This window comes from Fusarium verticillioides, chromosome 7 (genome assembly GCF_000149555.1).
Source record: "Fusarium verticillioides 7600 chromosome 7, whole genome shotgun sequence".
Lineage (NCBI taxonomy): Eukaryota > Fungi > Ascomycota > Sordariomycetes > Hypocreales > Nectriaceae > Fusarium > Fusarium verticillioides.
This window is the reverse complement of record NC_031681.1, coordinates 1,557,897-1,580,436: the sequence shown is the minus strand read 5'-3', so window position 1 is coordinate 1,580,436 and position 22,540 is coordinate 1,557,897. Positions and strand designations below refer to the sequence as shown.

At 49.9% G+C, this 22,540-nt stretch overlaps 11 protein-coding genes across 15 annotated transcripts; 6 read left to right on the top strand and 5 right to left on the bottom strand.

Moving 5' to 3' along the window:
* Window positions 1-1,345: 1,345 nt before the first annotated feature.
* Window positions 1,346-5,104, top strand: FVEG_07042 (STE/STE11 protein kinase). 2 transcript variants are annotated; one of them, XM_018895537.1, is made up of 3 exons: window positions 1,346-2,197; window positions 2,258-2,545; window positions 2,609-5,104. In XM_018895537.1, exons 1-3 carry the CDS (start codon window positions 1,790-1,792, stop codon window positions 4,565-4,567), a joined length of 2,655 nt encoding a protein of 884 aa, XP_018752820.1. In that variant the 5' UTR covers window positions 1,346-1,789; the 3' UTR covers window positions 4,568-5,104. The 2 variants fall into 2 exon arrangements, with proteins under 2 accessions (XP_018752820.1, XP_018752819.1); XM_018895536.1 differs by having other exon boundaries at window positions 2,258-5,104.
* A 349-nt stretch (window positions 5,105-5,453) lies between these two features.
* On the top strand, window positions 5,454-6,410 carry FVEG_07041 (hypothetical protein). Its single transcript, XM_018895535.1, has one exon. The coding sequence runs from the start codon at window positions 5,492-5,494 to the stop codon at window positions 6,113-6,115; it is 624 nt and encodes a 207-aa protein (XP_018752818.1). The 5' UTR covers window positions 5,454-5,491; the 3' UTR covers window positions 6,116-6,410.
* A 54-nt stretch (window positions 6,411-6,464) lies between these two features.
* On the top strand, window positions 6,465-7,956 carry FVEG_07040 (hypothetical protein). The gene has a single exon (XM_018895534.1). The coding sequence runs from the start codon at window positions 6,528-6,530 to the stop codon at window positions 7,722-7,724; it is 1,197 nt and encodes a 398-aa protein (XP_018752817.1). The 5' UTR covers window positions 6,465-6,527; the 3' UTR covers window positions 7,725-7,956.
* Window positions 7,957-8,049: 93 nt separating this feature from the next.
* FVEG_07039 (hypothetical protein) lies at window positions 8,050-9,352 on the top strand. 3 transcript variants are annotated; one of them, XM_018895532.1, is made up of 5 exons: window positions 8,050-8,400; window positions 8,466-8,492; window positions 8,553-8,689; window positions 8,740-8,974; window positions 9,025-9,352. In XM_018895532.1, exons 1-5 carry the CDS (start codon window positions 8,199-8,201, stop codon window positions 9,093-9,095), a joined length of 672 nt encoding a protein of 223 aa, XP_018752815.1. In that variant the 5' UTR covers window positions 8,050-8,198; the 3' UTR covers window positions 9,096-9,352. The 3 variants fall into 3 exon arrangements, with proteins under 3 accessions (XP_018752815.1, XP_018752816.1, XP_018752814.1); XM_018895531.1 differs by having other exon boundaries at window positions 8,056-8,400; window positions 8,466-8,689; window positions 9,025-9,351; XM_018895533.1 differs by having other exon boundaries at window positions 8,466-8,974.
* A 1,484-nt stretch (window positions 9,353-10,836) lies between these two features.
* FVEG_07038 (hypothetical protein) lies at window positions 10,837-12,157 on the bottom strand. Its single transcript, XM_018895530.1, has one exon. The coding sequence runs from the start codon at window positions 11,832-11,834 to the stop codon at window positions 11,001-11,003; it is 834 nt and encodes a 277-aa protein (XP_018752813.1). The 5' UTR covers window positions 11,835-12,157; the 3' UTR covers window positions 10,837-11,000.
* Window positions 12,068-16,594, bottom strand: FVEG_07037 (hypothetical protein). The gene is made up of 3 exons (XM_018895529.1): window positions 16,078-16,594; window positions 12,164-16,024; window positions 12,068-12,088 (listed from the first exon to the last, which is right to left on the bottom strand). The coding sequence occupies exons 1-2, from the start codon at window positions 16,420-16,422 to the stop codon at window positions 13,697-13,699; spliced, it is 2,673 nt and encodes an 890-aa protein (XP_018752812.1). The 5' UTR covers window positions 16,423-16,594; the 3' UTR covers window positions 12,068-12,088; window positions 12,164-13,696.
* Window positions 16,595-16,698: 104 nt separating this feature from the next.
* FVEG_07036 (hypothetical protein) lies at window positions 16,699-18,020 on the top strand. 2 transcript variants are annotated; one of them, XM_018895528.1, is made up of 4 exons: window positions 16,699-16,929; window positions 16,979-17,076; window positions 17,153-17,634; window positions 17,692-18,020. In XM_018895528.1, exons 1-3 carry the CDS (start codon window positions 16,864-16,866, stop codon window positions 17,508-17,510), a joined length of 522 nt encoding a protein of 173 aa, XP_018752811.1. In that variant the 5' UTR covers window positions 16,699-16,863; the 3' UTR covers window positions 17,511-17,634; window positions 17,692-18,020. The 2 variants fall into 2 exon arrangements, with proteins under 2 accessions (XP_018752811.1, XP_018752810.1); XM_018895527.1 differs by having other exon boundaries at window positions 17,153-18,020.
* FVEG_07035 (hypothetical protein) lies at window positions 17,475-18,411 on the bottom strand. The gene is made up of 2 exons (XM_018895526.1): window positions 18,014-18,411; window positions 17,475-17,954 (listed from the first exon to the last, which is right to left on the bottom strand). Exons 1-2 carry the CDS (start codon window positions 18,291-18,293, stop codon window positions 17,902-17,904), a joined length of 333 nt encoding a protein of 110 aa, XP_018752809.1. The 5' UTR covers window positions 18,294-18,411; the 3' UTR covers window positions 17,475-17,901.
* A 41-nt stretch (window positions 18,412-18,452) lies between these two features.
* Window positions 18,453-19,409, top strand: FVEG_07034 (hypothetical protein). The gene is made up of 2 exons (XM_018895525.1): window positions 18,453-18,917; window positions 19,037-19,409. Exons 1-2 carry the CDS (start codon window positions 18,733-18,735, stop codon window positions 19,338-19,340), a joined length of 489 nt encoding a protein of 162 aa, XP_018752808.1. The 5' UTR covers window positions 18,453-18,732; the 3' UTR covers window positions 19,341-19,409.
* On the bottom strand, window positions 19,000-20,402 carry FVEG_07033 (histone H4). Its single transcript, XM_018895524.1, has 3 exons — window positions 20,182-20,402; window positions 19,910-20,047; window positions 19,000-19,851 (listed from the first exon to the last, which is right to left on the bottom strand). Exons 1-3 carry the CDS (start codon window positions 20,189-20,191, stop codon window positions 19,688-19,690), a joined length of 312 nt encoding a protein of 103 aa, XP_018752807.1. The 5' UTR covers window positions 20,192-20,402; the 3' UTR covers window positions 19,000-19,687.
* Window positions 20,403-20,848: 446 nt separating this feature from the next.
* FVEG_07032 (anaphase-promoting complex subunit 3) lies at window positions 20,849-22,526 on the bottom strand. The gene is made up of 2 exons (XM_018895523.1): window positions 21,491-22,526; window positions 20,849-21,427 (listed from the first exon to the last, which is right to left on the bottom strand). Exons 1-2 carry the CDS (start codon window positions 22,319-22,321, stop codon window positions 21,356-21,358), a joined length of 903 nt encoding a protein of 300 aa, XP_018752806.1. The 5' UTR covers window positions 22,322-22,526; the 3' UTR covers window positions 20,849-21,355.
* Window positions 22,527-22,540: the final 14 nt, after the last annotated feature.

Sequence of the window (22,540 nt, the reverse complement as noted above, 5' to 3'; positions counted from 1 at the left end):
CTTATGCAAGATGGGAAAAAGCAAGTCACCCATTCTAAGTCAATCAACTACTATAATTCAATAGCTCGTTCACGGACATTTTTTCATTCCTCAGCGGCAGTTTCTCGAACCCGTTGGGAAGAATTAGCAACACGTTGTTTTTGTTTCCCTGTATCAAAATACACAGTCAGCGAGAAAACAACTGGACAGCACAGCACAGCACAGCACATCAACAGAGAGAAATGCGCTCTTTTAACTCGGGCGGCGTCATCCGAGTGGCCCCGGTCGAAACACGGTCTGTTTCATCAAGGACCAGCAACCGACCTATCAAGACAATTTGCAGGCGCCTCAATCCCAGCTGCTAGGGTCTAGGCTCACTTTGTTTCATGCTCCGACACTCCACGAATCAGCAAGCCAAGTTGGAGGTTGTGTATTTGGTGACGGTGAGTTACATTCAAAGACAGACACAACATCTGTCGCTGCCCGTCTTTGTGCTTCGGTTTCAAGTTGTGATGGTTCTCGTCATGGCGCTAATATAATTAAATATCGTCCGTCTGTCGATCTTTGGAAGAGCTGGCACGACATGTTTCGTGGGCGGAGACTGTAGAACATACTTGAAACTCGCTCACGCGCACCCATTGTCAGCAAAAAGCCCTAGCCTCATCTCTTGTGCATGAAGACGGCCAGAATTCCATATTCTATGCACACGAGATTTTAGTGGCGGCTCTGCCCTTGTCTTTTCGTCACGATCAGCGTGGCATGTGGATCTCCTCTTTTCCCTCTGGAACTCTGTAACGACGCCGCGCGATCAGATCGCCCATTCCATCATCCCTTCCATCTGGTCTGGTCTGGTCTGATTCCGGGGATCGCTTCGTGTTGGCCTCTTTGTTTTGTTCATGGTGGACCTTTACCCGACTCTCGGGCCATCTTGGTACAGTAGCATTAACATAACAATTGCTCCCTGTATGTAGTATGGTGTCGGGCAACTCTTCAGGTCTTTTACATTAGCGAGTCAGTAGCTCATCCAACCATCCCGCGTCTATTGATTCGTGAGCCTTCCATCCATCACAGCGTGATTATTACCTTAGCCTACGGATACAGGGGCCACATCTGACGCTTCAGAGCTGGCCAAGACCCTCCCCTCCCACCCCCAAACCTGAACCACCTAGGCTAAAGCAGCACCACTTCACTGTCTGAGGAGGTACCTGCAGGTCTTGCAGATACCTGGCTGGTGCCGCTGATAGGCACTACTAATACGCACTAAAATGTTCTAGCTCAAAGTACCCGCTGTCTTGGTGGTACCTTCGCCGCAACCACCGCCAGTCCCCTGCTCATTCTCCATTCCCCTGCACCCGAGCTGCCAAACCGTCCCATTCCCCCTCAGGCCTGACCTCTCTGGCTAATAATTTGTATTCCACCTCACCATTGCCCGCCCATCGTCACTTTTCCTCCTCCAAACCTCACCTCACCACCAAAAGCTCAGCTTCAGCTTTGGTGGATTTGGACCTGGACCTGGACCTGGATCTCTCTATCCTCCTCTTCATTTCTCTATTAAGTGCTTCGCGTTGATCGCAGTTTCTACTTGCTTGGCTCCGCGTTACTAATAATACAGAATAGAGCTTCTACTGGCTCTATATCCTATCCTCCGCCACCCGCACATACTCCAATCACCATCGGGCGAGCGACCATCGATCGACTCAGCTGGGTCTGGGTATCCCACCTGGTTCTGGTGTCTCAGGCGCCGCCATTTGACGACGAACAATAGCTTGAATCCCACCACTTTGCAAATACTGTTGGCTGCGCATTCACCATGGCCATGCTAGCTTCAAAAGCGTCGTTTCCCGCCGGCTTGGGTGCTTCGTCTCTCACTCCTGTTTCTTCTCAACCCACAATGGCCCCTCCCAGGAGAGCTCCCACGATGCCCTCTTCAGGTGCTTATGGCAGCCCGACAGAATCCGAATTCAACGAAAGCGACCCCGCCGAATCCGTCAAGAACTGGGACGAAGAGCAGGTCTGCGAATACCTGCGGTCTGTAAAGTGCGGCGAGTATGAAAAGATCTTCCGAAAAAATCACATCAACGGCGAGAATCTTCTGGAAATGGATAAAGACGTGCTGAAAGAAATGGGTGTTGAGAAGGTCGGCGATCGTGTCCGCCTTTTCCTCAGCATCAAAAAGCTGAGAACCCGGGCATATGCCAACGAGAAGAAACGGAATCGGGTAGGCTACATCGACGATGGCTATAGCTGCTGGGCTCTCAGACTGACTGTTTCTGTCTAGGATTCATTTGGCGGACTCGACATTCACATCACTGCACCCCACGACTCACCAAGAATGCACACATCTCGAGGTGTTCCGACATCTGCTTCCAACAAGCGGTTTTCAAGGCAAATGGATTTACACGGTGCTTTGGATAATGGCATGAATTCCTCAAGACCAAACTCCCCTCTCCCCGGTACCGACCTGCGGAACATAAGGGCCCGAGGGAAGACGTATGCCACAAGCCCTGCCAATGTTCAAGGCCAAAGGATTGTGATTACCAACCCGGATCTTCCGGCAAACCGTCTGGTAACGACCCATACCAGGAACAACTCCAGTATGGATGGTTCACTGATGGCTGCCTTACCACAGGGTCAAGAAGTTATCCGCGTTATATCGACTGGCGGCGTTACGAAGGTTGTCAAGATTTCCGCGTGTAGTACTTGCGAGGAGGTGATGCGGGTGACTCTTCGAAAGTTTGCTCTGCGTGAGGACCACGAAAGAAACTATTGTTTCTGGGTTTTGGCTGGCATCGATCCTGATCCAGGCCAGTGCCGACGACTGGGCGATACTGAACTTTGGCGCATTATCAAGGACCAACGACGACCAGAACGAAATCGACTGATATTACGGAGGGTTCCAGCAGGCGAACCAGGGGAGGCGGAACTGCAGCGCGCTGCTGCCATTGCCATGGAAGAAGAACAACAGAAGCACGCCCGAGCGCTGGAAACAGTAGACAAGCGAAGTCAACTTAAGGTTCAGAAGATGCTTGGGGAGAAATGGAACGATCAACTGCAGTCCCCATTGTCGCCAATATCTTACCAGGACCGGGAACGAAATCTACACAATGCAGCCAAGGACCTGGAGCGCCCCCCATCAGAGATTGAATCGCGGCCGGCTCGACGTGTCGGAGCCCTGCGACAGTTTGGCGGTCTTCGACCTCCCAGCGAGTTGATTGCTTCTGATCTCACCTCGTACTTCCCTGACCACACCAGAGAAGACATTGACCGAACAGCCCGACTTTCCATGCGACGGTCAACTCGCTTGAGCAAGGTCAACAGCCGGCTCAGCGTTGCTAGCAGCCTCAGCTTTGCCTCTAGTGTCCAGGATGCGCCTCCCATCCCAACTATTGCTGATTCTTGGCTTAATGCCAACTCTCAGCTTGCCAAGGTGAAATCCCGGGACTCTCACATTCGTGTTCCTCAGAATGCCTACAACCGGGATTCAGTAACCTCATCAGTGCTTGACACCCTTCAAGAGGAGTCTTCTCTTGAGCCCAACCGCAAGTCTTATGTCTCTTTTACTGAGAGTGGCTCTGACTCTGCTGCTTTGAGTGTCACTGACCCCGAGGGCAACACCACGGCCACCAGCTACTATGATGGTGATAACTCAACGGGCTCCGGATCATTCCAGGAGCTTCGCCAGGCATTGACCAACGATGGCGACGACGTAGACGAGGAGCTACAAAGCTTCCTGGCTGGAGAGTCCTGGGGCGACGACAAGTGGATGAAGGGTGCGCTGATCGGCCAAGGTTCGTTCGGCAGCGTGTACCTGGCTCTCCATGCTGTTACTGGAGAGCTTCTCGCTGTGAAGCAGGTCGAGACACCTGCTCCTGGAGCCAACAGCCAGGGCGACACACGCAAGAAGGGCATGATCGAAGCACTCAAGCGAGAAATAAGCCTTCTTCGCGATCTTAGACATCCTAATATTGTGCAATATCTTGGTTGCAGTTCCTCGGCTGATTATCTCAATATTTTCCTCGAGTATGTGCCTGGTGGATCAGTTCAGACGATACTCAACTCGTACGGTGCGCTCCCGGAGCCGCTGGTTCGCAGTTTTGTTCGGCAGATTCTGACCGGCCTTTCATACCTACACAACCGAGACATTATCCATCGCGATATCAAGGGAGCCAACATCCTGGTGGACAACAAGGGAACCATCAAGATATCTGATTTCGGTATTTCAAAGAAGCTGGAGGCCTCCAACATTCTAAACGGCGCCAACAACAACAAGCACCGCCCTTCACTGCAAGGATCTGTTTTCTGGATGGCCCCTGAAGTTGTGAAGCAAACATCGTATACTCGCAAAGCAGATATCTGGTCGCTTGGATGTTTGGTGGTGGAGATGATGACTGGTAGTCACCCGTTCCCCGACTGCAGTCAGTTGCAGGCTATCTTCAAGATTGGGGGCGGAAAGGCGGCTCCTACGATCCCTGAACATGCGAGCGAGGCAGCTAAAGAGTTCCTTGCGCAAACCTTTGAAATTGACCACAACCTACGACCTAGCGCGGACCAGCTGATACTCAGCCCCTTCCTGATCCCAATCACATAATTGTAATACGGGCGGGTGACCAGGCTCCATTGGGGTCCAAAGCTGAACGAATTACGAAGTGCTCAATGTTGCTATTGATGGGATACGGAAGCTGCAAGGCTATTTATTTATTTATTGATGGGTTGAATCTGGAGGATTTACTCAAATCATGAGTAGGCGTGGAATGAAGTGGTAATCTCAAACAAGGCCTGAGAGAAGCAGAATGTGTTTTTATCAACTTGCAAAGAAGAAGATGATGATGCCTGTGCGGCGCATGCGTGATGAATGATTTGCGATACCACGTTCGCTCTGATTTAATTTTACCAGAAGTAGAGGATTGCATCAGGATTGGGACGGATGAAAGGCAGGATTTTATCTTTAGACATGGGACAAGGAGTTTGGTAGATGAGAAGATGAGCGCACGTACCTGAGTTAGTAGTAATATGAGGCAAAAGAGACTAAAGAATTACAAGAGACAAGGCAACCTAAGGATTGTGACAAAGGAAGAGACAAAGACAAAGACAAGGGACTGTACCAAAGTTCCAATTTTCACGGACACGGACTTGATTTGCTTGCTCGGATTGTTGTAGTGAATTCGAAATGCATATGTTTTCTTGTTATTAGATGGTGCGAGGCGGAGGCTTGAAGCGCCTTGCTGCCTATTCACAACCCACAACCGTCACTCCAAAGTCCCATTTGCCTCGATGCGTCAGGCCGCTCAGAGACGATTCAGTTGTCTACCATTCATCTTACAAGAATGTCCAAGACGATACAAGTTCACGCCGACATCTCGTGAGCTCGCGCTGATTTTCTGAGTCTACGCCGAACAGTCACTTTTATTATTGGTATGTTGAAAACTGCTGGACGATGCATGCTCAGTCTCGACTAACACACCGGCTTAGTCTAGAGGCTATATAAGCCAACCAACGAGCAACCAGAGCAACCATGAGCTCTCAGGGCGATAGCCAACCTTCGCAGGACAGCACCATGACGCTCATGCAGGAGAACCTCTCAGAGGTTCTCTACTTTGCATACGGATCAAACCTCTCGACTAAGCAGATGCGTAGGCGCTGCCCATACTCTACACCCGTTGGCCTCGCATATCTCAAGGGCTGGAGATGGATCATCAACGAGCGCGGCTATGCCAACGTCGTACAGCTCCCTATCGATTCAGATGACGATGAGACGCCAGAAGCTGAAGACAGCCGCCAGCTGAGCACAAAGGGAAAAGGCAAGGAGAAACAAACGCAGAAGCGCGAGGAGGGTGTATATGGGCTGCTGTACCTTGTTCCGGCGGAAGACGAAGAGAGCCTAGACAGATATGAAGGCGTTCCATCAGCTTATCAGAAGTTCCAGGTGGATGTCAAGTGGGCAAATGCGAACAAGGAAGATGACGAGACACTGAGAGCCTTGGTGTATGTTGATGAGATGAGGGTGGAGGAGGACGTGCCTCATGAGGAGTATATCGAGCGTATGGAGGATGGAATTGAGGATGCAGTTGAGAATTGGGGGATGGATGAGGACTATGCTGATCGAGTCATGAGGAGATTCTGGACTGAGAAGGACTGATATATCTGATATCACGGCGACGTTGAGATCGAGATCGAGATTGAGATTGGTTCATTCTTCGAGGATCCATGTTTGTTGGCTGATGCTTGTTCTTGCGTTCTTTTTATCATCTTTTACCTCTTTTCAGAGCAAGTTTAGTTCATGTAGTCAGACAGATACACGAAGGGTCCAGGACAGCATTACTGTTTGGTTTTGATGATCTTTTGGAAGTCCAAGTTGAAGTAAGCTAAGGTCGATAGATAGATGTAGTGATATTACAGCGCATGAACCACTAAACATTCAGCGTCTTTCGCTCTTCTAACTCTAGTCTCGGACCTCCGAGCTATCCCCGGGCAGCCTGAACCTTTATATAACATCCTCTCGACTTATAGAAACAACTTTTATATATTTACTCAACTGGAATAAGGCGATTATGGCATCTTGTAAACCATTATCACGGCACATCATCCGTTCAGTTAGGCTCTCCCAAACACGCCTGATGACTACCTCAACTACAGCCTCAAGCTTCCCTGCATGGTTCGCGCGTGGCGGAACATCAAACGGTCTCGTCATCCACCGAAGAGATCTTCCTCCAGAATCTCAATGGCATAAGATACTCCCTTCGGCAATGGGCTCGCCCGATCCGTACGGGCGCCAGCTCAATGGCATGGGTTCTGGCATCTCGTCGACCTCAAAGATCGTCATCCTTGGGCCACCTTCGAGAGAAGACGTGGATGTGGACTTCACATTTGTGCAAGTTGGAATACGCGATGGAAGCCTCGATATGGCTGGGAATTGCGGTAACATGTCGTCCTTGGTTGGCCCTGCGGCGTGGGATAGTGGGCTTCTGTCGGCACAGGCTCAGGCCAAGAATGTTGAGCAGGATGAGAATGGATTGCAGTGGGCCACTGTGCGGTTCTTGAATACAAACACTAATAAAGTCATGACTTCAAAGTTCCGAGTTGAGGGCGAACCTCTCAAGTATACGCATCAAGGAGAGTATGCCATGGACGGGGTCCCAGGAACAGGATCCAAGGTCATCATGAGCTTCATTGATCCTGCTGGTGCAAAGACCGGCAAAGCTCTTCCGACTGGAAACCCCGTGGATGTCCTCCAACTACAGGACGGAACCAATATCAAGGCATCTCTTGTTGATGTCGGAAATCCTGGTGTTTTCATCAGTACTGAAAGCTTGGGACTTGCTGATCACCTGTCTCTCACACCAGCTATCGTCGAGTCAAACCCCGAACTCAAGGAAAAACTTGGAGAGATACGTCGAGCGGGTGCCAGTCTCATGGGTCTCGATCCCAACACGGAGAGTGTTCCCAAAATTGTCCTTTTGTTCCCCTCGAGTGGTTCGCCAGACGTTGATATCAGGTGCCTTGCTTTGTCTATGGGCCAGGCACACAAGGCTGTGCCATTGACTCTAGCGCTCTGCCTCGGGGCTGCTTCCCAACTCCAAGGGACACTTGCGTCTGATCTCATAGGGGGCCAGTCCAAGGAGACGGTTTGTATAGGGCATCCGAGTGGCAAAGTTGACATTGGGACTGTCATTCGAGATGGGAAGATTGAGTCTGCGCAACTCTTACGGACGGCCAGGATACTCATGAAGGGAGATGTATATTATTGAGAACTTGATTGAATGTGCTGTTTACAAGTTTCTGTATATTATTGTCATCATCACCATCAACGGAGGGATAGTGGGGTTGACCTACGATTGCAAAGGTTCAAGTCGGGTCTGAATTGAGTCGAAACGCATGGAAATGCCGCCCAACCCTGGCAGTTACAAATACGACTCTGCAATATATCGATTGATACTACCTCGTAACTCTATTAATATTGACATATTCAAGAGACAGAATGAAATTACATGTGGTTGATGCCATCACGTGATGAACAAGGGGTTAATTAAACCATCACCAAACAACTGCCGTGTGCCTGTCTAGACGTCTGTTCAATACCTACCTATCTATTCTCATTACACGAGTCCGTTGAGTTTACACTATTTGGAGCTCAAGGGTCTTCAGTCTCTGATAAGTCCTACTAGTCGACTCTCTTACCTGCTGTTGATGATCATAGGTTATCCCAGAGTTGCACAATAATAATGGCTGACCTTGAGCATCCATACTTTCCGGTTGACGCTGTTATCCCAGGATATCTCCCCAACAGCACACCGGTGGCAGAGTTGATAGTGACCTTTGGTGCAATCGTTGGTTCCGTAATTGGCCTCACACTCTGGCAAACGACACGTACTGCAAAGCCTGTGCGGCCAATTGATAAGTTTGCTGCTGCTTGGTTTGCGCTGTGTAAGTCAAGTCATGCACTTGTACAAAAGAAGAAGATGAACAGACTAACTGGGAGTTGATTGCAGGCGGTTTCTTGCATGTCGCCTTTGAAGGTGAGGCAAAGAGAATGACCCCGTCACAACGCCAGGATGCTTGCTTGCTTACTTGTCAAGGATACTATCTTGTCTACCGCTATCAACTCCCTGGCATGTCGACACTCTTCGCCCAGCTGTGGAAGGAATACACTCTATCAGACTCACGCTACCTGACCCACGATATCTTCACCGTGAGCGTAGAGACCATCACATGTGTAAGTTGGGCATGCTTCTCTCGCTTCACTGACTTACACAGCCTCGACAGCTCGCCTGGGGACCCCTCTCATTCCTCGCCGTGGTAGGCATACTTAGGGATTGGCACAGCCGCCACGTCGTGCAGGTCATCGTCTGTACTGCGCATGTGTACGGCGTTGCGTTATATTACCTGACCAACTGGAATGAGTCGAGGGTGCATGGCGTGGCGTACAGCCGCCCGGAGACTGTGTACTTTTGGATCTATTATGTTGGTTTCAACCTGCCTTGGGCCATTGTACCTCTCGGTGAGTTGAGACTGTCAACTTCAGGCACTTGGGCTAACTTGAGGATGTAGTGCTGCTGCAGGATAGTTGGCTGCAGGTTGCCAGGGCGTTTGCAGTCTGGGAAGAAAAGAAGAGGGAGTGATGAGTATAAGGCGTGGAGTACAGATTGATGCTGTCACAGGTTTCAGGTGAAAGGTCATCTGTGGTATATAAAAAGCAGTGAAACAACACAGTATACAACAGACTGCTCTATAATCAAGTTGTGGGCTGACACTACACTACACTACATACAGTACAGTACAGTACAATGCTATGCATTACAGTTGGCCGTGTAGACCGAGAAATGCATTGCGTTGGTTGGAGCCCCCTATACAATTCTCGCACATCGTCGAGGCAAGCAATCTTCAGTCCAGTCTCTGTGGAAAGCTAGTACGCCTTGTCATAGCCAAAAGGTGACATCAATGCGGTGTATTGTTTCATAGTCACCAAGTTCTATTCTCCTCTCACAGCTCCTTTCCTCTCAAACCTCGCCCAAACAAGGCTCTCTCTACACCGCCAGGATCTTGCCTCCCCCCATCCCTCCTTCATCCTTGTCTCTCTATCTGCAAATTATAGCCCGTCTAGCTAGGCCCATATCCCGTCTTGCCTCGTTTCTATAACCGCTCTGACCTCTTACCGTTCTGTCGGATCCCGAAAGTTGTGAGCCGCGCTCACAGCACAAGCACATGTTGGGGGCCTCAACTTATCTTCAAGGCTTATTCTGTGGCAAGCCTTTTTGAACCAGTCACTTAGCCTGGTGATACCCTTGTTTCAATGCAGTCCTCTCCAATCCGGGTCATGACATACCATGAGGCTATCGACATTGGCGAACTGCTTCAGGTTTCTCTTTAGAGGTGGTTGCCTATACGCTATGCCAAGTAACAGTAGCACGGCATCCCGATGGGCTGGACGCTATATGCATATGTGTGCATAATGTCCAGTCGGTGAAGAGTATGGTCAGCCACTGCGGAGATGAGCTGTTCTCAAATCTCCTGGCCATGGTTTGATACTCATTTGTCTATCACCAACAACAACAACAACAACAACAATAACGAAGTGGTGACACCCTTCGTCTTCACCCAAATTTGTGACATATACTATCACATTTCTCATCTTGTGATTTCCGTCAAGAGTAGTCATGATATTCGTCTTCACTAACTTGAAGAATCCCTGTTCCCCGTGTCAAATCCCTGCTTGAAGCTGCATTAGATTGCATATCAGCCACACGTTTCTTTACCGCCTCATTCAACAACTCCTCCCTTTATCGAATGTTCTCCTAGCGTCGATTATTTATCGTTGATTCTGCCATCTCCAAGAGGCCATGATCATCAACTCTTGTGTTGCAGTGGTCAAGCTCAAGTAACTGCCGTCATGTGCCAATAAAGTGAGGCGGGAGCTGAGCTGGGTCTTAGTCGCTCAATTTATGGCTACCTGTGTGCTTTGAATTATTCTGCCAATAGGAGCATGGATCTGGACGCAGCATCAGATTATCGACCTCAAATGTTACTCGTCATTATATTCGCACAGGCCTGCAGTAACACAAGTGCAAGTACCAGGGGTAACGGTTCGAATCTGCAGAACGCGCAGTAAGCTTTCCTCTAAGTAACTGATAGTTACAGACGGCTAGATGCTGGATATGTAACCGTTTCAGTTTACGTTCATGGTTGTAAAGTCAAGTTCAACGACAACTTTATTCATAAAGTGGTACCATGCTAGTGTTAGCAAGTTTGGCGAAGAATGGCTGAGGAATAAAACATCCCTGGCTCGATAGTTAACGCACCGTTGACCCAATGTGCACAGTTTGTTAAATGGCAGACACCTCTTGTCATCCAAAACTCCCGTCTCAGTACCCGTACTCTAGTTTAACACACTCATTCAACCCGTTTCGCCTTAGCCGTATGCTCACTGATACATGATTGCCCTCTGAAAAGACTGTGTGGCACTGTCCTAAGTGCTTGTGAGTGGTGCAAAGTAATTCCATGATCTAGTCCGCAATTTCAACGCTGCTTCACGAGGAGGCCACTGAGGCAGGGCGCGGAGGGGGCATTGGCGGAAACATGGGGACGATGTTGGCATTGCTTATTTCAATTTCGAACTTGGGGATGCTCGAAGTACTGCGGAACAAGGCAGACAAGTCATTTCCAAAGGCCGCAATCTCATAAGTCTCGTCCTCGTCCAGCGTGACACGGCGTACCATGGCTCTTAGAAGAGAGTGACCATTGCTAGAACGATTCGGCAGAGGGGGGTACGGCGCTGAAGATGAGTTGGAAAACCCCGTAGGGCGCATGTTTGCCTCGTTGACTGCAACTTGCTGCAGGTAGTGAACAGTTGGCGAGACGTTGACAAGCATGTTTCTCTTTCCATTGCCTGCCCAGGTAATGTTGAGGCGTGCAGGATACGACTTGCCAACCAGGGGCAGAACAGGAATGTTTCTACCTGGTGGTGGAGGAACCATCGAAGGGCCTGGTCGAATGCCCGGAATAGGGGCAGGGACTGGTGCCGGTGCTTGTGCTTGTGTCTGTGCCTGTGTCTGCATTGGCATCGAACAACCCCATGGTTGAGGGGGAGCGGGATGACCGTGAGATGGCATTCCTGTTGGACGAGGAGGAGATACCCAGAAAGGGGCACGACGACTGGTAGGCTCGTCACTCTCGCTACCAGAATCTGCCTCTACTCGGTCTGGTCGTGTGTTGGCTGCTTCACCCCCCGCTCGGCCACTGCGATGGCTTCGGTGGTGGGAGCGACGGGCAGGAAGTGCAGAATCGTCAGAGTCCGAGGCAAAGGCTTCGCTGTCAGAGGAACTACAAGCGATGACACCTGGCCTCACTGAGCCACCGCGCATACCAGACGAGCGCTTGGTAGCACCAGGAGGAAGATCGTAGCCGTGGCAGGTGACATACTGATCTACCAAACGAGCTGAGGCCTCGTGAAGTAGTTCAAGTGCACGGTCGGGTCGAGGGGCCTTCTCCTCAAGATACTTGGTACGTTTCCCGCCTTCTGTCTTGAGAACGAAAGCATACCACTGACGACTTAGGTCGATCCGAGTCAGGACTTGGAAGTCAGCATCCGAGCTTTCGGCCGACACACGGCAGTTCTCTTTATCCCGGTCAAGTCAGTAACGTTTTCAGAAAGAAATGAATCGTCAGAGGTAAGTTTAGGGTTCAGACTCACGCAGAATGAAACCCTTGGGATCCATATGAGGTGCCATATCTGACTGAGGTGAATGTGCTGGATCCTGACAGGCTCGACGCAACAAGGTCATTGATGGAGAAAGGGATTGGTAAGGGACTGCTCAATGTGCTGAACAGAGGCTATGGCGTGTTGGAGTTGAAGTTTGTAAGATTGGAAGTGGAAGTGGGAGTGGGAGTGGGAGTGGGAGTGGGAGTGGAAGTGCAATACCTTTATGTTGGAACAGTGGTAGTGGTGTCGCGGTGTGTGGCATGGTACGTCCAGTGTCAAATACAGCTAGGTGTGTACAATACCTCGCACCCAAACAAAGCATGCAGGGAATGTGTGTCTAACAAACCGATAGATGACGCCCGCGTATGAGATAAGGCGGCCAGTCATGTCTGTCCCAGTTTGGGAGGTATGTATAGCCGAGCAATATAGGAGATACTTGGCACAATGGCTTGCAAAGCAAACGTCGTGCAAAGGCCACGATGCTCTGGCTCTGATTCCCGTTACCGAGGCCATTTCTCGTGATTCATGCCGTGTAAGTCTGGTAGAGCCCAACAGCAGACAATTCGTAATCGTGATACCACGAAGCGTCTTAGTAGAACCTCATGAGAAGACATGTCGTGGACTATCGTGGCTATCCGTAGAGAAACCAAAATAGGCATTGTTCCATGGGCTGAAGGCCAATGGCTGATACCAGGAACGGACACTATGCATTTTGAAAGGCTGCAGGCTGCATTCAAGGCAATCCATTTGGACCAGTAGATACTCAAGGATCTCCCTGTATTGCTCGTGTGTGGTAAGCACCCAGCCGTGCTCACTCAACCTTCTGCCTTGTTGTGTGTGTCCTTCAGTTTGTCACACAACCACAATACCAAACGCGAATACATTCTTTCTTGGTTTCCAAGCTTTGTTCTCTCTGTTTTAGTCAATCATACACAAACTGGAATAAAAACAATTAGCAAATGCTCAAGAAACCAAACAATCAATCATCGTGTAGCCATAAAAAAGCTCAGTGAGTCAATTGATTGATTCATGGATGCGATTCGCCTTGTAAAATGATTGGTCCACAATGTACGACACGAGCCTGTCTTAACTCAACTGCTCAACAAAGCAATATATTTCGCTGATGATTAAAAAAAAGGGGGGGCTTGTCAGCCCAATTGTGTTGCGGCGGAGTTATAGATAGGGATGCCAAAGACCTTGTTTCCTTGGTCAATCATCTTTTGCTTTTGGTCGAGTTGTCTCGGTATCCAGGATATCTGCTTGACAAAGAGAGAGTCGTGTATCGTTGCTATGACGATCTCTGCCTCAACTTCGATTTGCCCCTCTCGGCTGGCTCAATGTGTAAACATGGATGTCCATGAGACACAGTCTTAGGTTTGACTACTTCACTCGCCTCGCATTGCGAAGAATGCTTGTCCTGGGAAAGTTTTTGTCAAGGAATGAGAGAGCATGGATAGAAAATCCAACGGAAGCACTTCTTATTATCCTCTGCAGAGTCGTAGGTATCGTACATATATATCAGTTTCAGACACTGGCTTGCAGCCGTTCCAGTCGTGCAGTGACAGCATCCACCAAAGCTGTTTCTCTTGATAAAAGTCCTTGGACCTGCTGCAACTTCGCCCGGCGAACCTCTTGCGGGATCCGCAACTCGGCCGAAGGTGTAGCGGGCCCATCCGTCTCCCCTGTCGCCTTGTTCATAGCCTCCACTTCGGCAGTAAGATCAGCCTGCAGGTGCTTAATGTCTTCCAGACGTTTCCACAGCTGCTTAGCCTGTGCCGGTGTCGCCTTGGATTTGCCTGATGCCAGGTCCGCGTAATCCGGAGCCGAGATGCTGGCTTCCATCGACTTCACTTCCTCCACAAAGGCACGTTCCTTGGCACTCAAGTCACGCGTGGTCGCCTTACCTACGATCTTGCGTAGGTTTTCAAGGCGCTCAGTCAGCCGCTCCTGGCGTTCCCTTGCTGCAGTAACTCGCCGATCGTACATGGCATTATCTGCCTCTCCATCGCGATGCGACCCGTTGATTGTGTCGATCTTACCCTTTACCTCATTCGCCTTCATGATTTGTTGCTTAAGCTCACTCTGGAGAAGTTCGCATCGCCGGAATACCTCAGCCGCAGCCATTCCAAGGCGATGCGTCTCATCTGCCAAGACCTTATGCGCATCGGTAAAGATTTGCAACGTAAGCGGGCTTAATCTTACTTCCTGGTTGACAACGGTCTTGTGACGAGATGTGCGGAGCCTCTCGAGCAGTGTAGGCAGAGCAGAGCCCTCGTCAAATGTATGAGACGGGTTGAACACGGGGCGAGGCTCATAGAAGTCCAGGGGCGCCATACTAGCTTCCCGTTCATAGCTGGGGCTTTCTTGACGAATTGGAGCAAGGTCGACTTCTGGTGTGTCGAAGGTCAGGGCGATGGGCTCGTAGGGGGTCGCTGAGAGGAGAAAGTAGCCGACGTCAGGGTCTCGCAGTACATTGCATGCAGCTAAGGGTACCGCAATATCGGCAGTGGGTTGTGAGTATATGCGGTCCCTTGTAGATTGAGAGTTGACAAGCAGGCCAATTCTAAAGTCAGTTCCTGCTTCGGAATCTCCATTCAACTCACTCTCTAGACGGAAGATCCAGGACGTAAGTGATATAAATGTGATAGCGGCATGGTGTGTGACAAAGAAGTTGTAGCGAGACGTGACGTCGTTGCTGAAAACGGGCCAACTATCCTCATTCACTTCCACGGGTGTCATGGTATCAATGGCCTGGAAGGAAAGTAGAGACGGAGTTTCAACTTCGGCAAGCAGTCGGCCAAGTTTATTCTTGTTCTTGGGTGGCAACCATTGAGCCTGCACACCCTCGAGATCAAGATATACGCGAACTTGGCCGCTCGTTGACAACAGGCAGAGCACGGTCAGAGAAAGGCCCTCTTGGTCCCCGTCATCCATATCCAAATCTTCTTCTTCGCCCATCATAAGCTGCTCCGTCTCCGTCTTCTTGCCGATGACGAGCATATCAGTGACCGATGTATCCAGCTCATCACCTGTATCAGGATCTGACTGAAGCTCAAAAGGGCCTTGCAGGCGAGGAATGATTCCCGGTCGGGTTGGTCGCGTGTAAATCTCCATCATAGGCTCACCAATCGGCCCCTCCATGATTGTTGGCTCTTGGGAATCTAGCTCTCCCATCCATTCTAATTGCTGTTGGGCAAGTAACTTTTCCTGCTCTCCGACATCCGGATCATCCTCGATGCTTGCAACAGTAGTGACGATCGATACTGACAGAGAAGGGATCAATGTTGGGGGAGGTGCCCATTTCTGAGGCAGCAAAGGACACAAGGCGTATACATCTCCTTCTCGCATTGCTACCCACAAAGTCATGGGGTTCCAACCGCCAGCCCCTTTAGTAGAGAAACTAGCAGCAGACACCTCCATTTCGAAGGAATCGGGTGAGAATGCCGTATTGGTTGCTGCTGTTGAGGCAGAAAAGTCTTGATCCAGAGTGGTACCGTCCACCAGTTTCTTCAGGTCGACAGACGTCGTGGGAGAGTCGAAGGACCATCGATCAGTAGTGGACAATTCCCATACACGTACGATAGCATCCGCGGTAGTCGTAACGATACAAGAGCCACTGACACCCAAAGGGTGCCAGAGGGCCGAGACGATAGGAGATCGAGAGGTAACGTGAGTGGTCGGACCAAGCGTGAAGATCTTTGGTTTAAGAGGGCCAGCATCTTCACTAGTAAGGTGTGAGGGGTCAGGGAGCACGCAGATATGGACAGTATGTGTGGTCAGAATGGCCAAAAAGTTCGAGTTCGGGGAGATAATCAGCTGTCGAATGTCGTCGGCAACGGGAGTCTTGATTATCTGCGCAGTGGTAGGTTAGCTACCGATTTATAAGTCATGATACTCGAACATACCCTTAATCCAGCAGCGTTCTCTAGGCTCTCGTCATCGAACGACTGTGTAGAGTCCTCACGCTTGATGCGAATGCCCTGCGATGATCCTCTTTTTGAATAACGATTTGTCCATTCATCCTTCAAGTATGCAAGATCACTCCAGCGAATTTCGCGACCAACAGCAACAAATACTTCAGTCCCTCGATGAGCAATGGTTCGTCGCGGACCAGAAATGGTTTTCTTCTTGGAAGAATATGCTGAATCCAAACTACGAGACTTGGACGCCTCAGATGATGGCTCAAAAAGACGATGGCCGAGAGCGTTGCTGGACAGCCAAGCTGCCGAATAGCTCTTGACCTTAGGCATAGCAAGAGGACAATGCTGAGCTTCGTTAGCGAATACGTTTGCACAGTTTCGCGAAGCTGATGAGGTGAGAATGCGAGCTAAATGAGCTACTCGGAGTGGTTGTAGCTGAGCGCACGTCGCGATCTTTGAATGTTTGGAAGAAAATAACGAGGCTGAGAAGGCCTGGGGCTGGCGCACGATTCGTCACTGAAAGCTCTAGCGCTTGTTACCACAGCATCAAGAGGCAGGGTATAAGTGAATGCCACATGCACCGCCACATTTGTCTGCAGGGCCCACCCTCAACGCAAGGCTGCTCTTGTTACACCAACATCCATCATCTTTTAACTATTGAAGCTCAAGAAGCATCTATCGTACTCTGTTGCACACAATTACCCGTTCTGATAAATCTGAGGCCTTGCCGATTCATCTTCGAATCCCGCGATAAGTGAAGATCACAAGACAATGCGACCAGGCGTCAGGAACACCGTAGAGCGCCTCGATAGGCCGAGCGCCTACTACCAGAACCGCGTATGTTATCTACCCACGCTTTTCGAACCACTTATTAATACCATGCTAGAACAAGAGAAGGCGCGATCGCGATGACGACCATGACCAACCTGCAGAGCCCCAAGCTGACCCTCTAGCCAATGCCACAACCCTCTACGTCGGCAACCTGTATGTTTTCCTTGCTACTACGTTCATAATATCATAGCGATGAATCGCATAAGGCTAACTTTCATCGCGCCAACAGATCCTTCTACACAACCGAAGAGCAAGTGTATGAACTTTTCGCAAAGTGCGGCGAGATCAAGCGCCTTATCATGGGTCTCGACCGCTTCAGCAAAACGCCTTGCGGTTTCTGCTTTGTTGAGTACTACACACACCAGGACGCCCTCGACTGTCTAAAATACATTGGCGGCACCAAGCTCGACGAGCGCATCATCCGTACTGACCTGGATCCCGGCTTTGAAGAGGGACGTCAATTCGGCCGTGGAAAATCTGGTGGTCAAGTTCGCGACGAATACCGTGAGGACTTCGATGAGGGCAGAGGAGGTATTGGCAGAGCGATACAAGCCGAAGAGCGAGACGAATACGCCGAGGGGAAGTAATTGGACAGTAGTGAGGCGGCGGTTGTCCTTGACGGCCGATTAGGACTCGATACCCTTAGATTTTTATACAAAGCCTTCGATATTTGGGAAAGTAACTGCATTCCTTCTTCTATGTGCATATATGGTATTCCTTTCCTTATCTTCTATCCCAATGCATACCACTGATCTACCCTTTCACCAGTATTTGAGACCGTCTCTCAAGCCTTTGGTTTTGTATCATATCGGGCAATGTGGTCGTCACGTTGCCTCTCAAGTTCGTAGGTGAAACATTGGTGTTGTACATAGATCCCAATACGGATCTGCTTGCAATTCCCGCCATGGGATGAATACGCCGTTCTCCGTTAGATCCTCAACTCGATTGTCCTGCTTCCAATTCTACAAAATCGCCTTTCTAGTAACCAGGAGGGTTGATTCGCTGTGATACCCTTGTCCATTTGGGTAGTTCTGTGCGATTGTCAGCATTGAAATCCGGGCAATTGGGTGATCTGGGCAGAGTGGCATACTGTGAATGCCCTTGCGGTAACGCTTGGCCTTGCGATCGAACATGGTATATTTGTCCTTTGGTAGCATCTCGGCCTCAGTGGGCATCTCAGCCTTCCATCGCTCAAGAGCTTCGAGGGTCTGTCCTTTCTTGGCGAGAGCTGCATCAACAGTCGCTACAACATTGTCGACAGCTCGAAGGCGAAGTCGGTGGCGGCGTTTCTGGAACTTGGACAACCGCCAGGGGATCTTCCAAAGAAGGCCACTCGAGAGAGGGTTTGTGATGCGGAATGCGCCGAACATTGTCGAATAGCGTTGCGGGTTAGAGACACAGTCGGAGGAGTCTTTTGGTGATTGTCGAATGAACGTCAACTTTTTCCCGGTAGTCGGCGGCTGTTGAGCCGCGCAGACGCTTAGCGCAGGAAGGCTGGTTGGCTGCATAGGCGGAGAAGCTCAAGGTAGCGGAACATTGTGAGGGCCGCGTACATTGGGCGGCGTGTCAGTGGGGAGTTGTAGGTGCTTCAGTGGGGGAGCTTCCATTTAGCTGGCTCAGATTACCTACCTACCTCCGGAGCAATGCAGACGTCTATTCATTCATTCCGTTCATTTTAAGAAGGGTATGCGACAGTATCGACAGCATCGACAGCATTAACGTGGCGCCTCCAAAGCATTGAATGAATCGTGTCCACGCAGCGAAACCAAAGGATATTGCTAGACCGCGACTGATGCAACATACAGCACCATGAGTTACTACTTCGCCATTGTCGGCACTCAGGACAACCCTCTATTCGAGCATGAATTTGGCACCTCTAAACAGGGCGGCGACGGCCAGTCGCGCTTCAGCGATCAAGTCCGCCACTTGAACCAATTCATCCTACATTCGAGTCTTGATATTGCCGAGGAGGTCCAGTGGTCGCATGGACAGATGTGAGTTGTGCCCACACGGTCGAAGAGGGTGGCTTTGAAGCAGGCAAGGGGTTGCGCGTGGCCAATTCAAAGAAAAGGGACACGACGCGATATGATACTAAACTCTGGCTCTTCTACAGGTATCTCAAGTGTATTGACAAGTTCTTCAACAACTATATATCATGCTTCGTCACCGCTAGCAACGTCAAATTTCTCCTACTCCATCAACCCATCATCCCGACAGGAGCGTCATCGCGGTCATCAACTGCCATCGGGGCTAATCCCACAAGTCCAGCTACCGAAGAAGCCATCAAAATGTTCTTTACGGAAGTTTATGAGAATTGGGTCAAGGCTATCATGAGTCCTTTCTACCACGCCAACATGGAGGTGCGTAGCCCTGTCTTCAGAACAAGGGTAGCGGCAGCTGGGAGGAAGTACCTCTGAATGTTGGACAGATAACTTCGCGTTCTTATGATACCATGTTTGCAACTTAATACAACACATTATATCTGATGTTCATGCCTTGATACGGTGTCAAATTTCTATTACATGAACCCTAATACTACGCTTGAAATCTGAGTCATGAAGGTATATGTCGGAAGTGATACAGAATTATCAAGTGTTCAATGTTCAATGTGGTATTCATTTGCAAGGTCGTCTTCCATGACGCCCATGGTAATATCATATCCGTTTCCCCAACGCCTTAGTCAAATACATCCATCCCAGTGCCGTATAAGCGCAGCTGAATAATCCTTCTCAAGAGCGAGCCACCAAACAAGGGAGAAAACCGTTTAACCACCGAAACCGTAGAGAGTACGTCCCTGTCGCTTGAGAGCGTAGACGACGTCGAGGGAGGTGACAGTCTTGCGCTTGGCGTGCTCAGTGTAGGTGACAGCGTCACGGATGACACCCTCAAGGAAGGTCTTGAGAACACCACGGGTCTCCTCGTAGATCACTAAGGCAGAAGATTAGCATCGCCATGACGTGGAAATGCATCGACATGGTCAACTTACTAGCAGAAATACGCTTGACACCGCCACGACGAGCGAGACGTCGGATAGCGGGCTTGGTGATTCCCTGAATGTTGTCTCGCAAGATCTTTCGGTGGCGCTTGGCACCACCCTTGCCGAGACCCTTGCCGCCCTTGCCACCTAACATGAAGCATTAATATATGTTGATGTGTGAAGCTTGGTGTTGAATGCAGTTCATCAACGCGACAACATGGTCAGAAGTGACGGCCATGCATCAATGCTAAAGAATGCATCAAAAAAACAAAAGTACTTACGTCCAGTCATGATGATAGATTAAGGTGATAAAGTCTTGATGAAAAGAGATGAATGTGACGCGTTGTCGCGATGTTGTTGTAGATGACGTTGAGACGCGTTGAAGATGCGGAGTGGGAAGAGTGAAAGAGAAAAAAAACGCTGTGGGGAGGGGCGAGAAGGGGAGGAATAAATACGTGTAGGCAATCAGTAAAAAACACCAACTGTAGGCTCCAGAAATCACTGCTAAAATGCGGGCAGGATCAGTGAAAAAATGGGCACCAAAATCGCTATAATTGAAGCGCTTTACCGCTTTTGGATGCCCGCGTGAGAGATGCTGTGGTTCGATTTTTTGATTGGCTGATGACTCAGATCACTCCCGTCGTGCCAGGCAGGTCCAGCTGCAGCCAGAATTCGGAGCTGGGGGGGTGGGTCAGCGACCAGTTCTTTGAGGACGAAGTGCAATGCATTGAGTTGCGCCAGTCACTGTTGCTCTTCCATTCTCAGCTCTTGGCTCTAGCTCGAGTCACGTTGACTCTTTTTTCTTCAAACTGCTCAAATAACGTAGTATTAAGATAGGTACCTTGGGTTCAAATTGTTTGCCTTGCATGCATGTAAATACTTATATTATAACAGTACGATATAATTTTACGTAGCAAGATCGCGTGAAGCTTGTTACATGAAGTTAGTATACCATTAGTAGGTAGCTTGTTCCACCAACCTACCTATCCATTCTATTCAGGTTGCCTCATCACGACACAACAAGTCTATCGAGACGCGTATTCACAACAATAATGGGCTCAGCCTTTTTACTCTGATTATCAGGGTATCTATCCACCAGCCCGCCGCCTCTCTGAATGCCTATTCCCATAGTGTACAGGTATCTCAACGCGTCAATGGATGCTGCTCATGCCACATACACACAAAAGCAAAGTCGCTTTTTCCATTTGCACAGCACGCGCGAGTCAGGCCGCTGAAGAGGCCTAATCTTACCAGAAAACGCCGATGCCATGCCCATGCTCTCGTAACAATGTCAACAGTAGCGCCGACCGCCGATCCTCATCCCATATATTCGGCCTTTCGCAATACGAATCAGTGCCACCACATCCCATATACTTCATTATGCCAATCGTCCCAAAACCAAGGCTATCAAACGCAAGTGCAGACTCGTTAAAACCGCAATGTTCATTACAATCATCACATCATCGAGTCGTCCATCTCCACGTCGTCCTCGAAACTCTCAATTGCTTCTTTGATCTGTTGGCTTGCCTGTTGAGTTGTCAGTATGGGCAGCACATAACAGCACATAGCTGTGGTATTCTACTAGCTTACCTTAGGATCCAGGGCAAGGGCAATAGTAAAGTGGCGCACTGAGAGCTGCTTTTCGCCCATGCTTCTATACAGTTTGCCGAGGAGGAAGTGAACTGTCGCCTCATCTGGCGCCAGGTCCTTAAGTATCATCAGCTCTTTTTGCGCCGCATCTAATTGACCAACAGCAAGCAGTGCTCTGGCCTTTTTGTAACGAGTTTGGGCTGCACGAGGTGCGAGGTCAACTGCTTTGCTATAAGCTTGCAGAGCAGGCATTATTTGCTTCTGCTTCTCTAGTACGGTTCCGATGCAAGTTATCAGTACTGCATTGTTGGGGTTGATGCTCTGGGCTGCGTGGAAGTGCGTGTACGCCTTATCGTAAGCGCCGAGACGTTCCTGGACCCTTCCTATGCCATAGTAGGCGTTGTAATGGCGTCGGTCGGCTGATATTGCTTGACGATATGCCGTGAGTGCCTTATCATATTCTTCGTTAGTGACATGCTCGTGTCCTTGCAAGGTGAAAGCATATGCGAATTTGGGATCAAGTTGAGTGGCTCGCTTGAAGCACTTGAGTGCTTGTTCATGGTCGCGTGCTAATGACCAAGCATTCCCTAACGCACACCAAGCCTGCGGCGAAAGCCATGCGGAATCTACCAGCTCATGTGCGAGAAAAGAAAGGTCCGTCTCCCGTCTTAGATGCCAGAGAACTGTAGAGTATACCTCCATATCCTCGAGTCGTGAAGGCGCTTGCACACGCATCTTCCTGAAAAACTTCTCAGACTCGACATATGAAGCCTGCTCAAAGTGGGCCCGGCCCATCTGTGCCAAAACCCACGGTGTGTTTTGGTGCGGCATTGGAAGCGACTGAAAATGCTGTGTGCTCTCCGGACAATGGAACTGGGATAATGAGTAGTATCCCGTTTGGCAGCTTCCTGACAAGATCCAGTAGCCCTCTCAGTTCCTCTTTCCAGTTTTGAGCATCAAGGCTCCGACGTCTTGTGCACCGTCGGGTGGAGGGGGGAATCTCCTTTGCCTATTCGGTAGCCTCGCTGGGGTCTGTTGTCGGCTTGGGTG